The sequence below is a fragment of the Aplysia californica genome, unplaced genomic scaffold (genome assembly GCF_000002075.1).
Source record: "Aplysia californica isolate F4 #8 unplaced genomic scaffold, AplCal3.0 scaffold00367, whole genome shotgun sequence".
Taxonomy (NCBI): domain Eukaryota; kingdom Metazoa; phylum Mollusca; class Gastropoda; order Aplysiida; family Aplysiidae; genus Aplysia; species Aplysia californica.
Window position 1 is genome coordinate 148,135 of NW_004797637.1, and position 18,129 is coordinate 166,263.

General features: G+C 40.0%; 1 protein-coding gene across 1 annotated transcript in view; it reads left to right on the forward strand.

Annotated features, from left to right (window-relative positions):
- The window catches only part of LOC101860030 (L-asparaginase), a gene marked incomplete in the record, with an annotated part of 61,147 nt that extends 51,645 nt beyond the window's left edge, over positions 1 to 9,502 (forward strand). The window contains 5 exon segments of the mRNA XM_035971051.1: positions 254 to 349; positions 1,221 to 1,364; positions 3,289 to 3,392; positions 6,987 to 7,086; positions 7,736 to 9,502. Of these exon segments, the coding sequence (XP_035826944.1) occupies positions 254 to 349; positions 1,221 to 1,364; positions 3,289 to 3,392; positions 6,987 to 7,086; positions 7,736 to 7,927 (636 nt within the window).
- Positions 9,503 to 18,129: the final 8,627 nt, after the last annotated feature.

The window sequence follows — 18,129 nt, forward strand, 5'->3', positions numbered from 1 at the left end:
AGGGAGAGAGAAAGAGAGTAGGGGTGGAGACAGAGAGAGGTTTGGGTCGAAGCTTATGATTGATATTTCCTAGTATTTTGGTTTTTTCTCTGATTTAGTTCTTATCCTGAGGGGGAGGGGAGGGAGGGGGGTACAGCATCACATCATACCAAAAAAACCCTCCCAATTACAGAATTGGACATATGTATTCTGTATGCAACAGTGTCTAGCCACTACTCCACAGATGTCAGTTGGGCTGTATTTTTTTTTTCAGGAAGTGAACAAAGTGAAGGAGGCCATCTACCCGTGCCTGATGTGTGCAGCGGCTCAAGCAAATGATGTCCCAGCTTTGGAGAAACTCAGATCTTCTGTGAGTTAAGAATGTAGAAAAACACATCTTCGCACATTTGTGATAAATGTCTTTCGTCTTCTTTAAAATTATCAAGCCCCCCGTATTGTACGATGCAGACCACAGGCATCTGTAGATGTTTTGCCATCTCATGCAGTAGACCTGTTTTCGATTCCTGTGTGAGCATTTATAACAGTTTTCTTTATATCTCTTTTTGAGCGTTGTATCCCTCTCAGCCCAAGGTAGCCCTGACAGGTATGGATTAACTCACTTTCCCTTGTATCTACGGGATGAGCCGGTGGCTGGATCGCGTGTATTAATGTGATGGGCTTTCTCGATCAATATCTTTGTTGTTTTTCTTTTACAAGCTACAGGAAGCCGCGAGCCAACAGTTGACCCTTTTGTTTCATTGTGTTAAAAATTTGGTAAAGTTGTGTTCGATACTCTCTTATCTGTGAACGGAAACAAAGTTGAGGTCGTTTTTAGAGTGGAGATAGCCTCTCAAGGACATTAATGAAACATGTTTGAAGTGTTCAAAGGATCTGATAATGAACTAGGAAGGCTAAAGCTCCTTCAATGTCCCACCAAATTCACCAGAAGCTGCTAGATCTATGGATAGGGTTATAGATTAGGTGATGAACAGTTGGAGTTGGGGAAAAGTAAAAGAAGGAATTAGAATAGCTTTATTCGAAGTCCAGTCGGAGTGATACACAAATCTAGTAGCTCTAGCTGTGGGAACTAGCACTATATCTTTTAGTTGCAGGTGTGACAATACACAAGGTGAGAAAATGACAGTGGTATCTCAGTGTAGACTTCAGACAGTGTGACTTAACCATCAAGTCAAGTTGCACACGATGAAACTTTTAACACTGATGTCTCTCTCTTGACCAAGGGCGGTGACCTGGGTATGGAGAACCAGGACGGACGGACGGCGCTCCATGTGGCTTGTCGACACGGCCACATCAACACGGTCCACTATCTCCTGGGACAAGGAGTCAGTGTGCACAAGAAAGATTACCGTGGGGAAACTCCGCTGGTAGGTCAATCTGATTGCCAGCTGTTCAAATGTACTAATATTAATTCCAAAATTTTTAATGTGTTTTATTGCAATTTCTTAATCTGTGGTACAGTTGCATGTTCTCAAGAATTATTTTGTCCAAATTCAAATTCTAAATGTAAAAAAAAAAAGCCAGAAAATGTACATTATGTAGATACATGCATGATTAGTTAAAGAGTGAAATAGTTTTTTTCCCTATCCTGACAAATTTTGCTCTATGGGTTTAAAACAGTTGAACAGCTTGCTGATTAATTTTTGTTTTACTTCTACCAGTGGGGTGCTTCAACTCTGCTTGTCAGGACCAGCCCGGGCTGGGTGGGACATGACTTCCCACACGACTTCCCAGCAGGCAAACAGAGATACTTGATAAAAGACTTAAATGCCTGGGAGTCAAAAACTCGCTTATTCTACTTGTGATGGCAAAGTATCTGTACAAAATATGGGTGCTTGAAAGACACCACTAGTATGTCCTATTATTTTTCGTTCCCTCTGTTCTGCATTTTTATTCATGCAGTATTTACAGGGAAAGTTTTGAAATACTACTTATGGTCAACCGTTTTATATGGTTGTGAATGCTGGACAATCACTAAAGACAGTGAAAATAAGCAACAGAAATATGGTTTCTTAGGAGACTGCTGAGAATATTGTGGAAGGAAAAGAAATCAAATGAGGTAGTAATTTAAGAAGCTCACTTTTAAAAACAATCAGGAAACGACAAAAGCAGTGTTTGGGACACCTGAATAGACATAAAGGTCTTGAACATCTAGCTCTCACTGGCAAAATTGAAGGCTAACGTAGCAGGGGTATGCTCAGAGCAACCTAATAAGGGAACCTAAACAAATGGGTGATGGGTAAAGATCAGAGAAATGTAGCTTTTTTAAGAGCATCCGAGCGAAGGAACGAATGGAGAACCATGATCGCCGATATCTGGATGACGATTGTTTACGGGGTAAAAGTCTAGTTGATGTCTTCCTTCTTAGAACCAAGTTAAAATCTGTGTGTAACATGTGTCTGATATTGTCATAGATTTTTGGGAAGACCAACGTAAGAGCCACTGTGTGCGGTTGGCTGGAGGTTGTTACCTTTGGCAGCTGCTACCTCCTTTAGTTCCCTCGGATGTGTTTGTTTGTCTGTCTTGGTTTTTCCTTGCGCTAAACGGCCATTATTGTGTCAATGTCCTTCACTTTGCTCAACTCTCAAACAGCCACTCTCTGAAAACAGGCTTTTTTTTTTTTAAGATGTCTGAAAATAAAGGAATGGCATTTTGTCAAAGTCATTCCTCAACTTCATAAGTCATCTTTTGAAGTTTTGAGAAAGTTTTTAAAAAATGTATCGCCAGATTTAAACCGTGAATACAGTATTTCTGTGATTTTTCAATTAAAAACTTGGAAAAAAATGATCTCACAAGATTTTGGTAACCCCCAGAAATTGATTTGGGCGATTGTGGAATGCTGTGTGGAAGATTTTAAAATTAACATTGATACATGGCAGGTGAATGACATCTGTCTGTAATTATCTGTTGTGTTCTAGAGATCTATGTTTTCATTTCTTTCATTGGTTGGAAGGCGCCACCCCAAGGTGCTACTTCTGTTCCTTCCCTATATTGTTCCTATTTGTCTTGTTTGCTTTCTCCCCAGCACTTATGGACTGTGATTTTGTCAATACGCTTTTTAAAAACTCAAACAAGCTTTTCCCCCTGCCGCTACTACATGATGTATACATTTTCAACGTGCTTTTCTTTCAGTTTTAGTAAGGGTTTACCGCGCTCGCAACTGCATAAGGTCATATGAGCGCCATTGCTTTTCTTTACTCAAACAAGCTTTTCTCTGTTATTGTTGAGACATACTATTCTCCATAAATGACATCTAAAAATTAAGAAGTGCATGTCACATTGTTCTCACAGATTGATGCTATAGAGGGAGGCCACCCAGACATCATCAGGTTGTTGATTAAGACTGGATCCAGCATACCTCTCCCAGAGGGCCAAGTGGCAGTGAGAATGTGCAGGTCTGAGATTTGATGTCTGTTGTTAATAATTTACATTTTTTCCTACTGAAAATTGAACTCTCGTCTTCTGCATTTAAGATGAAGAGCTTAACTGTTACAACACCAAAGACACTGGTCTTGTATTTGATGTAGTCTTTCCTTGTTCAGTAGGTTCGTGTTGGTGTACACAGTTTGCATACATTTTTGGTGTCAGCACTCTAGAAATATCTCTTTCAACTTCCTTTCTTGAGTCAATATTTCCCTGGTGTGTTTGATGGATGAATCGGTCCAAGAAAGCCCTACCTTTCTCCTCATCAGTTTGGAGTGTCTTTCCTGACTCGTCCTTCACATTCACAGTGGTTTTTGAGTGACCCTGTCCACACATCTACTTTCGCAGTTTCCAGAACGTTGAGGATGTGATATCTACAGAAGAGGTTTCCAGAACGATAAAACATGCCAAGGACAGTGCTGGAGGGCTGGATGGTGTAAGATATTGCCACATGAAAGAGGCAGATGATGAGATGATTGAAGGAATAACAAAAGACTTCAACAAAAGCATTGGCACTGGTGAAATCCCTGAAGAATGGTTGCACAGCTGGTTGATACCAATCCCCAAACCAGGAAAAGACCACTCGGCTCTCAGTGGTTACAGGATGATAGCCATGCAGAACACCTATGGGAAAATTTTGGAAAAGCTAGTTGCCGGACGAATATCGGCACACTTAGAGAGGAAGTCCCTGTTGCCAAATGAGCTTGGCAGCTATAGACCCCATCGAGAAACCTCAGTGAATGCGACTGTCATGGCGTACGACATCTTTGAAGGCTTTCAGCAACGGAAGGAAACACTTGTGACGGCACTTGACCTTGAGGATGCTTACAACCGAGTCAGCTATAAACGTTTGATCGACCGCCTCCTGGAATTTGATGTAGACATATGGCTGGTGAGATGGGTAGCAGTAGCCCTGGTGAAGAGAAAAATGGCCCTGAGACAGGGTGAATGGACTTTAGATCCGGTATCAATTGCTCCTGGACTGCCCCAAGGATCCCCCCTCTCTCCTGTGCTTTTCAATGTGTACACTGCACAGGTAACGATGCATCAGAAAGAATCTGGACGTGTCCTGAGCTTTGCGGATGACATAATGGCATACGAGCACGGAGATGACAGACTTCAAATGGCAAGGAACATGGAGAAAAGACTTCACTCAGTAGTAAAATGGTGCGACCAAAATGAAGCAGTCATCAATCCTTCAAAGGCGCAGGTACTTTGGTGTTCCCTCAACAACAGGATTGTCTAAGACATAACTCCACCAATCACTTGCAACTATGAGATTATCGACAGACAGTCAGAGCTGAAGTATCTGGGAATCGTCTTCGACAGGTCGTTATCCTTCAACAAGCATGTGAATCATGTGGTAACAAAGGCCAAACGAGGTGTTAGTGCAATCAAGACCATGGCGGCCGCTCTGATTCCGCAAAGAGTGCTCCTCCTGATGTTGCAGCTGGTCGTCCTGTCTGTCATTGATTACGGATTGGGCTGTCTCACGCTGTCCGACACACAGATCGCAAAGCTGGATCGAGTACAGAATGAGGCAATGAGAGCAGTGCTGGGCTGCACCAAGGACACTCCAATATTGTGCATGCGCTACTTGCTAGGTTTAAGTGGCATCAGAGTACGCCATAGGATAGCTCAGGCAAAGATGTATCTCTGTGTAAGGGGCAAGAAGGATCATCCACTTCACAAAGCACTTCATGACTACAGGAGAGTCAGAATCAAGAGAGGAAAATCTTGGATGGCAGAAGCAGAGGATTCCCTGAGAACAATCTGTGTACCTGAGAGCCTACCACTAGGCGAAGAATGGGAACAGGTGGCCGGAGAATACAGGGACCTCACCAAGGTCAAAATAAGCATGGGCAAAGACAGAAGAAATGTTGCGGCTGCCATCAACGAGAACGATATCAACGAGATTGTTGACACAAACTCAAAAGCAGGGGATCCTATAATTTATACAGATGGTTCAGTGAAAAGAGATAGCCAGAGAAGTGGATGGGGATTTGTTGCATTCGCCAACAATAAAATCATACACAGTGCATCTGGAGCCTGCAGCAGGGCTACATCAAGTATGCGAATGGAAATTGAAGCCATCACGAAAGCACTTGATTGGATGACCCAAGATCGCCCCCACACAACCCATGCTGTTCTTGTCACTGATTCCATGTGTACCCTCAGAAGGATCGAAAAAGGTTTCCTGAGAAAATGGATTCAAGCTATCGAACCAACACCTATACGATCACTCACATGGATTTTCTGCCCTGGCCATGCAGGTGTTAGGGGAAATGAAAAAGCCGACAGATTGGCTGGTGAGGCCACCTTACTTGACAATACGGTTCAACCAGATAGGGTCGAGATCCTGAAATGTCTCTCTCGCCAGCTGATAGAGGAGGAAGATAGGGAGGCAGAGGCCAGTACTGCCGTGGAGAGGATGATGCTTTTGGGAATAAAAAAAGGAAGTGGAAAATCTGGCATCCTTGCAGGAAAGATAAGAAAAACATTCAACCAGATGTGCACTGGCACAATCAGTAGAAGGACCCTCGGCAACATTTTGGAGAGAGCAACGGAGCATCAATGGACATGTCCGGAGTGCAGGGATGTTGCTTCCTGAAACAATAACAATGGTGTACACAGTACCTCCAGTGGTGCAGGCTACTCAGTCGTTAAGCCATTCTTCTCCATGATGCACATTATGGTAATTCAGAGTCAGATATTCCAAAAATGATTTGTTGATGCTCACGTTCCAGAATGGTCTGATGCTTACTGGTCTTTTCATAGTGCTGTGTATTTCTTTTTCTCTTAGATTACAGTAGCCAAATCTTGTGGGCTCTTTCTTTATTTCACACTTAACTGTGACATGAATGATCCTGGTTCACATATCCAATCTCATCAAACAGGAAGCTTTTGTTTTTTCTTTTTGTCTCGTATTCTTTTTTCGGATGCCATGTTCCTGAGCTTATTCTTACCAGACAATCATTGCTATGATAACGTGATGAAGGAAATACAATGATGTTTCAGAACTACAAAAAAACGAAAAGAGGACATGAAGATGGTCAGCTCCATTAATCGGTTGTATTTTATTTAACGCTTAATCACTTATTCTAGACCACCATTTGTGGTGCAGCAGTTAGGCATTTAACTGTCTTATGCAGGAGACTGGAGTTCAATTCCTGAGTGGAGAGAATTTTTATTGAGTATCTTACTCTTTCTTCTGGGATCTGGTATCCTTCTTAGTCTGGGTTGACCCTGACTAGCAGGGTTGTAGTCCACCTTCTAAATAATGTAAATTGAGTGGATGTGGCGTTGGCATAAAATACACCTGAATTTAGTTTATTTTTAAAATGAGTTTTACAGGACCTGCTACACAAATAGGTCATGTAAGTGTGAAATATTACCTGTATTACTAGAGAGTAACATTCAAAGAAAGGAAGGAGGAGAGATAAATTCGATAAGATGTCTGCTCTAAAAGAAGGAACAAACCGTATAGTATCCACCAACCATCCATCATAAAACTTTGAATGTCCCCCCCCCCCTCCCTCCCTTTTTTACCCCCATGTATGATCCAGTGCTGTGGCAAAAGGTGACATCAAGGCTGTGGAGATGTGGCTGCTGGGAGGGGCAAAACCCAACTGGTATGACTATGACCAGAGGACCCCGCTCCATGTGGTAAGAATTCTTCTTTTCTTTTCCTTTTCGGTTATTTAAACGTTGTTGGTGGTGCTCTTTTTCTACTTCTTCTTCACCTCCTCCTCCTCCTCCTCCTCTTCCTCTCCTTCTTCCCACACCTCCTCCTTGTTCTTTGTATAATTGTGGTGAAAATATCAACGTGAGCCAGTGCTAGAACAGGAAGGGGAGATCTGACGTTGAATAAGGAGGGAAAATATCATCTATCATCGCCATAGTAATAAGACTGGCTAACCACAAAATATCAATTTTTTTTAAATTTATCAAATAGATAGTAAAGTAGGATTTTTCTACTTTTACTACTACATCTAAATTTTTGTAGCTAGGATGGTGAGCAGTTTCATTCATTTTGTGGTTTCAATCAAAATTAAAGATATACAAGATTCATGCGTTTTTTTATATGAGATTTCGAATCTTTCATTATTTTTCCATAAAATTCCGTCAAAGCTATTGTAGAATAGTTTTATAGAAATAGAATTCTGTATGGTGCTTTTGAGCATGTGCATTGTTCAGGGAGATGGCATCTTGGGTTACAAAGTTCACTGTGCGGGGTACGGGAGCTGTCACAAAGCGGTTAAAGTGTCCTTGTGATATAATTAACAAATTCCCTTTCATCCGATTGATCTCTCAGGCTATCAGCTTGGATAAAAAAGAAGTGGCCAGTCTGCTTATCAAGGGTGGAGCGTCCGTGGATGTGGAGGATGTGTTTGGCAACACGCCTGCCATTATTGCGCAGAAATTAGGTTATGATGACCTTATGCCCCTGATTAGTGGTGTCGTCAATGGCACCGCCAAGGACAGCAACGGTGAAGGAGGAACATAGGTGGTCTCCCCTGCCGCTGCTGCCCACACCCCAAGTATGCTGAACTGACCTGATGTGCTGATGTGAAGACTGATAATGAGTTTGGTAATTCGGCTGATTACATATAATTTTTAGATTAACTCTTTTTATGTCACAGTAGTTTCCACGGTTGTGCTGTTAGAGCAGATTTGGAGTTTGTGTTGAGAGAGAGGCTTTTACCAGACTATTTTAATGTAATAAAGTAGACCTGAATGTGTAATATGTAAAAATGAAGGCAAAAGAGTACAGTGAAAGAAATGATGACCCAGATTAGGACGGTGTGCAGTTCAGAAGGAAATGTCTTTCAGGGGAGTTTATACCATATCAATGAAATGTAACGAATTGACATTGAAATAGTCAAAATGCTATGCGTATTTTCTTTTAAGATTTTTTCGTGAAGGAGGAGAAAACAAAGAAAAAGAAAAGAGAAGGAATGAATGTGCTATTTTTAAGGGATGGCAGAGGTCAAAGTTTGTAATGACTTAAACGAACTCTAAGAAATTTGAGATTTGTGTCCACGTTCTTTTTCCTCAAGTGCCAGATCTGAAATTAGCATGAGCAATCATGGTAGGCTACTTCTTTCTCTGCTCGAATGTTTTAAAAAAGCGTGTCCATGTAAAAGTGTTAATTTTTGTTGAACATGTTATCTCTGCTCCTTGTGATGACGAGGCTTGTCAAAACAATTTATGTTGTGCATGGTCAGATATTAATCTTTATGGACTACTGCATCCTAATGCGGCTTACAGCCATTGTGTTGATCTGACCTTATTCTAGTCCGGCATGAGCCTGCAACAAGATATAGTTAACAAAGGGTCTTCCGCTGGCCTTGTCATCTGAACAGTTGTTTTACGAGCATCCCTTGGATGAAATATGTTGGTTGTCGATTACACTTGTATTAAATGCTGAACTAACTGGTCTTGGAAATAATGTAATAGTTTTTTCTATGATGTTTACCTTTTTTTAACACCTAGATTTTTGAAGATTAAGTGCTTAAAGTGTGCTCCAGACTGAAGAGAATTGCTTGGTATGAGACAAATCCATGTGACAATCAATGCTCCTGAATGACGTCTAAGTTGCTGCACTAAAAAAAATGGGATATTGAAGTGGCAAGACGATTATGTCCAAAATTGTTCTTGAGGGTTTTGCTTTTGTTCTCGACCAACTGTTTTTAATAAAATACTTAATGTGTGTAAGAGTGCAATTTGTAACCGGATGATTTTCTTTCAGTTTTGATGTATGAGCTGTGCTTTTTCCTCACTCAATTGAGAACTCGCCTGCCTCTTTTATGTTAGATCTGAATCACGCAGCTCAAACTGGATGGATACTAACTACATTTTTTGTAGTGGTTTCCCACAACAGCTGAGTGAACCTTTTTTTTTGGTGTTGTTCACTGAACCGCGCCATGCACAAGTTTATCGTTTAGCAACACTCATTTGTTTGTTCATCTGTGATCACACCATAGGTTTTATGTTATTGCAAAGGCCGATTGACTTTTCCCATCAGTCAAAACATTGTGATGTGAATGAAACAATAAAGTTTTGTTTTCCTGAACTTAAAGGCACAAAGCTTCTGTTGTTTATTTGTTTGCTGGTTACTTGTACAGAATGCTTTCGTAACTCATGTACAATCTTAGGGAAGATGTAGAAGAGACAGAATGAACTACTTTTGTCCTTGTAATAATTCTAGCATGCCATCTCTAAAGAGGGGAAACTTCATGCAAGGTGCGAATAGTATGATATTTTAACTTATTTTCAATTAATTATTTTAAAAGCGATTTCTGATGTAGAATGATGTCTAGGCATACCATCCTATTCAACATAGATTTTTGTTTGTGTGTACCCTTTTCTCTTTTATTTTAGAATTTTATCTTAAACCAACACTTTTGAAGTTTTATTCCGATGTTCTGTACAATGCCCTCAAAACACCAGTATTATAAGAGTTTGTGCTTGGGGACAAAAGGTCCAGTATATATTGCGGAATGTATTAAGGCCTGTGAGCTTTGTTATGTTTATGGAAGTCCCATCATTTTCTTTCTTGGGTGTTCCCTACCATCATACTCAGTGCTGTTGCAATTATATATCTGTCTTCTGGAATTTTTACAAGCTTATGTTTTCGTCAAGTTGGACATTTTTGTATCAGGATTTTATACTTTGACAATAATATATTGTTCATAAATCTAAGCTATCTTCCCATTTTGAGGTGTTCTAAAGACACCTGCAGAAATGTTGAAAAGCTGGGTTCATACAAGCTGTACCTCATGCTTGTGGAGTGTGCTCCTATTTTCTTTATGATGTACTCGGCTAGTGTATTACATATGGGTTTTTGATTATATGTACCCTTTGAAACCAAACCCTTGATCTGCTTACATTGTTCTTTTATTGTACTATTTTGACATTTATGTGACTCAAGAGAACAGAGAAAGCGGACCCCCCAGGGCGGTGCCACTGACTGAAGTGTCTTTAGGCCATTCCCAAAATGGGGACATTTCTCGTTCTAGTGCACAGTAGAATTGTAAATGGGCTGATCTAACAATGTCATGCTCATAACTGTGCCTGAACTACAACAGGGAACTGCTGGTTTTTCTTTCTTAATCCTTACTATCGTCATTTTCCTCTACTTTTTTTGTATGTTTGTCACACTTTTGTGACCCACTATTTCCGGGGTGCCTTGATAGTCGAAGCAGACTTTGTGCTGCTGAAGCTAGAGAGGTGAGCAGTCTAAGTCTGATTCCCTGTAAGGACTTCTCTGTTGACATCCACCCCTTGGCGCTCATATGACTTTATGCAGTGACGAGCGCCGTAAAACTTCTACTAAAACTAAAAAAGAGAAGCAGGCCGGCATCTGTGGTGTAGTTGCTAGGCACTTCACTGTCTCTCACAGAGGACCTGGGTTTGATTTCTATGTGGGGAAAATTTTTCTTGAATATCTTAGACCTTTCTGCTCGGACATTGTGTCAATCTCAGCCTGGGTTGGCTTGCTTCCTGAATTATATTGTTTCCACGGGGGCTCAAAACACCGTTTTACATTCTATATTTATTCTAATATTCAGAATCTGTGACTTTTTTGTTTGTTTTCTTTCATCAATTTTGAATGTGCTCATCTTTGATCAAATGACAACAATTTTTAATGAAAATGGTTTGATTTCTTTTATCCTGGATGTGGATTTAAGCCTGAATCTCTGTTTTGTGCAAGTGTTGATATCTCTGTTCAGTGATGCTTCTGAAATATCAGTCCAAATCTCCTCCTGAAGTTTTTTGCCTTCTGTCTCCAAAAATTCAAAACTATCTTAGGATCTGCATTCCTGATGATTTCAAGAATCTCTGCTGGTTTTATGACTAGTTTTGACGATAGAGTGGAATTTTCTCTCACCAAAAAGAAAAATATAAACAGGCTTCCAAGTGGACTTCTGCATATTCTAATTTTTTTATCTCTTGTGAGTCAGAGAGAGTTCCATTCTCAAAGGGATCTATTTGGTAAAGGCATCGAGGACTTCAGATATTTATATAGATGATAGATCCCCTGTTGACTGGTGTATAATTTTTCCCCGTTTTGTTTGTAGATGACCATCTGTCAGATGTTTGTTAGATGTGTTGACTGCTTGCGTGTATTTCAAATGTCGACAAAGACCACTTTTGTTTCAGCTAACGGGTTTGTTATATTATGTGATCTCAAAGAGTTAAAATAATCGGTATGTGAAAATAGTTAATGAGGAAAATGTAGTTGAGTTAGTGGCCCTGAAATTGTTTGGGATCTGATTATTTCTGTAATAAGGTTTTTTTTATTTGCATAAACATTGTTGATTTGTCTTTCATATTATGCACATGTGTCATGATGCGGTGGAATCATGGGCTCATCAATTGTGGGGCTTATGGAGTTATTGGTTTCCTCTTAAAGCCTGTCCATTTGACTTTTTTGTGATGAAAAAATATCCATTTATCTTGGATACAAGTCAAGACATTGGGGATTGAAGGTGGTGTGGGTCGCCTGGTTTCAGAGGTAAAATTAGTGAGAAAATGGCCGCCAAAGGTGAGTTATTTCCCTAGCTTGAGAGTCTGTGGATACGGATAATTTACATCATTTATGCCTTTGATCAACGTATTTCAGTAAATTACTCACAGAAATGTGTTCTATATTGGGCATGAAAGGTGTTGAACCAAAAAACAAAAATTCGTTTAAAATTCCCAAATCTGCGTAAAAATGCCAGTTTCTTAACTTTCTATATTTTGATAAGCACCTGATTTCACCATGCTGCCTCTTATTTATTGCTTAGCTCAGGTCCTGTGCGACCTTTGGAGAATTTTTGTATTGATGCTTGTTCAGTGAAACGTCACGAATGTGATCAACATTTTCATCAATTAAGAGAATTATTGCTGAGAAACCATTGAACTTTTATAAATGTATTTTTATGAAAAATACACCTACTGTTTTTATTGTTAATTTCTGTACGCTTGGTTCTATTTCTGTCCACTGAAGGAACTGATATTTGTGGTGTAGCGGTTAAGCACTTTGCTATCACACGCAGAAGACATGATTTTGTTTCTCAAGGAAGAAAGTTTTTTTATAGAGTATCTCCCTCAGTCTGCTGGGATATTGTATCTCACTCAGTCTGCTGGGATGTTGTCTCTCACTCAGTCTGCTGGGATGTTGTATCTCACTCAGTCTGCTGGGATGTTGTATCTCACTCAGTCTGCTAGGATGTTGTATCTCACTCAGTCTGCTGGGATGTTGTATCTCCCTCAGCATGGGATGTTGTATCTCCCTCAGCATGGGATGTTGTATCTCCCTCAGCATGGGATGTTGTATCTCACTCAGTCTGCTGGGATGTTGTATCTCCCTCAGCATGGGATGTTGTATCTCCCTCAGCATGGGATGTTGTATCTCCCTCAGCATGGGGTGTTGTATCTCACTCAGTCTGCTGGGATGTTGTATCTCACTCAGCATGGGATGTTGTATCTCACTCAGCATGGGATGGTCCTGACAAGCAGGGGGGAAGCAGCCCGCTTCCCAAATTTTCTTAGCTGTGATGATGGTAGCGTAAAACTCTTAATGTGTGGGGGTTGTTTCTCCCCGGATAATGCATAAATTCATTTTTGAATCAGACTGGGATCCAAACTGCTTTTTTTCTCATTCATTTAGGTCTCTGCCCGGTGCCCTGGACATTCCTGTTGTTGTGAGCAATTCCTGTGGCTTGTAATATTTTATTTTGCTTTTTTATTTTGAATTGTTGTTGTGAATCCTGTCAAGATTCCACACCAGACCTTTCTGACCAGGTTTGTGATCAATAATAATATTTGCATTTATATAATGCTCTGCAACAAGCGCCCTATGCACTTTACAACTATCATTACCCCCAACAGATCCTAAAGCATGATTCAGAAACATTTTCAGATTCCCGGAAAGCATACAGTGTAAGCCGCAGATTGCTGCACTTTCAGACCAAAGATCGGCATCTGTCCGCGAATTTGGTTCTGCTTTGAAACCCATTCATGGTTATCTTTGTTTTTTGATCCAGCCCCCTTAAAATTATACAATATTAATATTAAGGTGTACATGTGATGTGCATACGATACTATCTGTTTTCATTCATTTTTACCAAGGCTTGGTGAGTTGTGTGCTGCCTTTGCACTGGATATAATGATAACAGTCTGCCTGTGGTGGAGGTGTCCCTGGTTCAAATGTCCAACCTGGCATTCCTGAACTTGGGATTGTTAGAGGAGTTTTCATAGCACTCTTACCACGATGCTTAGTCTTTTTAAAGTTGGACATTTAAATTAGAGGCCCTGCTTTTTAAATGAACTTACTGTGTTAAATGGGTCATTGTATCGATACAGTTCCACATCTACTCATGGTCCCTTTTGTCATGAAGAACTTGCATGCAAATGTAGTGTGAAATACACAAAGTCGTGAGCTGGGATCATCTTGCAGGTCATGGGGGATGACATTTACGTAATAGATTCTACTTTAATGTCATGCATGTGTGGGTTTTTTTACCAGTTGCAATAATGATATAGTAATATTTAAATAATTCTTATATGGTTTATGTTTATTTGTTGTTATGTCTGTGATGATTCTGTTGTACTTTGTTGACAATTAGAGTTCTGAGTCTCACAAAAGAATGCTCTTTGAAGATATGTATCTGTGAGAATGTATTACTGCCTGCTTCATGTGTATTTTTAATAGTACTTCTCTCACATACTTCAATTATCATTGCTAATGAAAAAGTAATATTGTTCTTGGCCACACTCTTTGTTATTTGTATGATGATCTCCATATATTAAATGGTTATAGTGTTATAGGAAATGCTGGTATGTTTGTGGTTCAAACTATTTAATACTTTCAAAATGACAGTATGTCAAACAAACCAGTTCCCCCCCCCCCCCCCCCACCAGGGCAGTGCTACTGACTGAAGTGTCTTTAGGCCATTCCCTACCTATTACTGCTACAGTGGAACTCGGATTCAACGAGGTCGCCGGGCCTGACCTAAAACCTCGTTGAATCCGAGTGTTCGTTATAGTAAACACGAGGTTTTGTGTAGATAATTACAGGCACTGAGCAAGTAATGTATAAAGAGAAGTCACAAGTTGTTCCTGCAATGCCTGCATATTATGAGCTGTGTAAAAAAAAAAAGAACGATTCGTTCAAATGCACACGCCTGTGTCATCTCGATTGTTACCAAGAAAAAGTTGTGTTGCTGTGTAGAGACTAGCATACGGCAACTTTTGATTCTATAGACCAGCGCACAATTCATTAGGTAGATCTACGTCAAGACTAGCTCATTATTGTAATAATGATCAGTTACCGGGGGGAAAAAAAGACTGATGCGTTTGTATATATATATGCGACGTTCAACGCCCGGACCGCCAGTGCCCCCCCTCCCCGACAGGCACACACAGCCACAAGTGTGAAGGCCGCCCATCCGACCCCGACACATGCCAGAGTAGACACGTGCGCGTGCGAACAACGCATGCGTTGATCTTTTAAAAGGCCGCTGATTGGTCGCATGCAATCGGCAAAGTGAATAATTGTTCACGATGTAGGGGCAATGGATGGTTTCCGGGAATAGATAAAGTTCGTTCTGGGAGAAAAATTAGCGAAGCCACGTCTGCGGGGGCTGTTCACCCTGGAAGCGACCTCGTTGAATCCGAGCTGATTTTAAGTGCTCGTTGAATCCGGGTTACTTTTATTGATTTCAAAGAAGGAAAAAAACAGGGAATCTATCTCATCTCGGATGAATCCGAGCTCGTTAAATCCGAGTTCCACTGTATACTATTATTAGGCCTACTGACTGCAATATAATCTAGTTAAGTTAAACATTTTTGTTTGTCTTCTTTATGGCCTATGTTACGACAAACATAGTTGTCTTAAAAAAGTTGAATAAAGCAAAGTGTAAAGTAAGAAATCAAATAACTACTAATTCAGCAACAAAAATGTTGTGTCTGATCATTAGTGCCCAAACCAATATGGTCCATAAATATGTAAGTTTTCAAAATGCAGTAAATGATCATACCAACAGTATGCTACCAATGATGTCAGGTTAAGTAAAACGCACGTAAGCAAAATTCTGCTTATGAGATTAAAAATAATGTCTCTGCAAAACCCTAATCTTCACAAGAAAAGACAGGCTGAGATGTAAGACTCAGACTAAGAGCAGATGTTGCCAGAGAAAAGTGGTTTGGCCACCTGTTATGATTACCTAGTCGGCCAACTTCGAGAGGCTACAACTAACACTAAGTACTTAAGCTACAAAGGAAGAGGTAGGCCACACAAAAGATGGATAGAGGGAGTCAAAGGAACCCTGAGAAACTACGTCTCAATTGAAAGAGCTGCTGGTGTCCTAACCATAGAAAACTGCATCTCCCCTTGACACTCTGTGGCAGCAGAAAATGGAAAAGCACAAGTAAAAATAATAATGTAGATGGGAAATAAAATCTAAGAAGCAACAGAGAAACGGGAGATAAGAATAAAACTGGCAAATTATTTTCGTTATGTTCACTATGTTCATTACACCTCCCACTTGAAATGTGTGGGTAGAAAGTAAAACACATTTTGGCTTAGTTTGATAGTGGTTTTACAGCTCTTGCATCACTCCCGATCATTTAAGTACTGATGATAAGAATCGCAAGAGAGTAACAAACATCAAAGAGAAGGAGGGTAGTAAAATGAGGACGGTGCCTACCAACTCCCTGCAAAAAGGCTTGCAGAAGTGAGGTTTTGATTTTGTAAGATATTATAGGTAAGATAGATCTAGATTTCTTGCAGTACTTTCATATTTAGGTTCACCAGCCATTTTAAAAAATAGTTTTTATGTTTGTTTGGAAAGAGATGCTTAAGTGTATCTCCTTTTAAATTTCCTCTATGTTTTAGTAGCAAATATTGTTATGTGGTAGGTTGACTGAACTATGTGAACGGCAAAAGGAGTACAGAAGGCATGTCATATTATTATTTTATTGCATTTGTAGAAGTATTTAAATTTGAAGACAGTCTAATATAAGTTATTTAGATTTTTTATTATTAAAATTTACTAAGGAGATTTAATTTTTACTTGTTTTTAATCTTATACTGGTAGATGCTAAGTATGATTTATGTGTGTTGGAAAATAAAACTAGTGGTTTTACTAATATCTCTTCTCTTGTTTTCTTTGTGTTCTTTTTTTCTTTTCGATTTAAAAGAAATCAATCTTTGTCTGTGTTCGGATTTCTTTGATAGCCTAATAAAGTAATATTGGCTGGATCCTCTTCGTTGAATGTGAAAAAAGCATGTGAAATTAAATAGGCGAAAGAAAGTCTTTTCGTCGAGTATCTTCATTTTTCAGCTGGACACTGTGTCCTCCTCAGCTCCTGTTGACCCCCGTGAATGGCTGGAGGAGATCAGCGATTATAAATGTGTGTGTTTAGATGTCAGTGTTTCTACAAATAGAAGGAAGACATATAATACATGTACATGTGTATTAAATTTAACCCGAAAAACAATAACCCCCTCCCCCGGAAAAAAAGATCGCGCCAAAGTTGTTCATTTCTTTCTTTTTAAAAATTCCTTTATCCTCAATTAGTACATGTATCACGGCACGCATTTAAAGCCCAAGTGTCAAAACAATACCCCCACCCCCTCCCCCCCTCGTCCACACTGGTTAAGTCCCGAAAACCACCTCGACCAATGCGACCGGTGTGAATGAACTTTGTTGACTCCGACAGCCGACGGTCCCCGACACACGTGCTACTCACACGTACGAGGTCATGTCAAGTGATGCGAATGAGCGTTTGAAAGTTCCACTGACAGGTCTTGATGATGGGCCCGACTAACCAGAACTCAAACGAGGCTAGCTTTTAAAGCACCGGCAGAACAACAAATAGATTATTCATAGGCCCATATCATAATTGTTACAGTAACCAGGACACCATCGGAGAATTCTGGGTTATAAACGCGAAAGTAGATCTTGAGCGTATCCATGTCGGAATTCAAAATCGATACTACGTTGATTTTAGTTGAAATAACGTGCGTGAGTCATCTACTAGATTCGGCATAGATCCTTTAGAAAGTAGCGTTCCAAGTTCCTGCCGATAAAAAATCCAATCGGTGCTTACAAGCAAAAGAGATTGCAGAACTTTTTATATTCTTTCTAAAAATCGGACGCAACAACAAAAAATCAGGATACTGGCGATCGAAATCAGGAAAATCGGGATGCTTGAGATTTGGGGCAAAAATTCGGGATATCCCGATTAAATCGGGATGAGTGGCAGGTGTGCTTACTTATCAGTACCAAGCATCACTAACCATTTAGATCTGTTAAAAAATTTCAAATCCACACAAAGATAACATTTTCAACAGGATACAATAGCCAGAAATTCTTGAGTTCCAAAAAATATATGTCACGACGCAGCGGAATCAAGCACTCGTCAATTTTAGGGTAAATGGAGTTATTGGTATCATTTTAAAGGTTTGTTCATTTGCCCTGTATTTGATTTAAAAAATAACCATTTATCTTGAATAGAAGTTGAGATATTTGCCATTGAAGGAGGCGGGGTCGCCAGCTTTCATCAGTAAAATAAGCAAGATAATGGCCGCCAAAGTTTGGTGACTTTCATAGCTCAAAATTCCTTGGAAACTGCAAATTTACATTTTTCTTGCCTTTAATCAGTTTTTCCATAAAATCCACACATAAGAATGTTTTTGATTGGCCATACAAG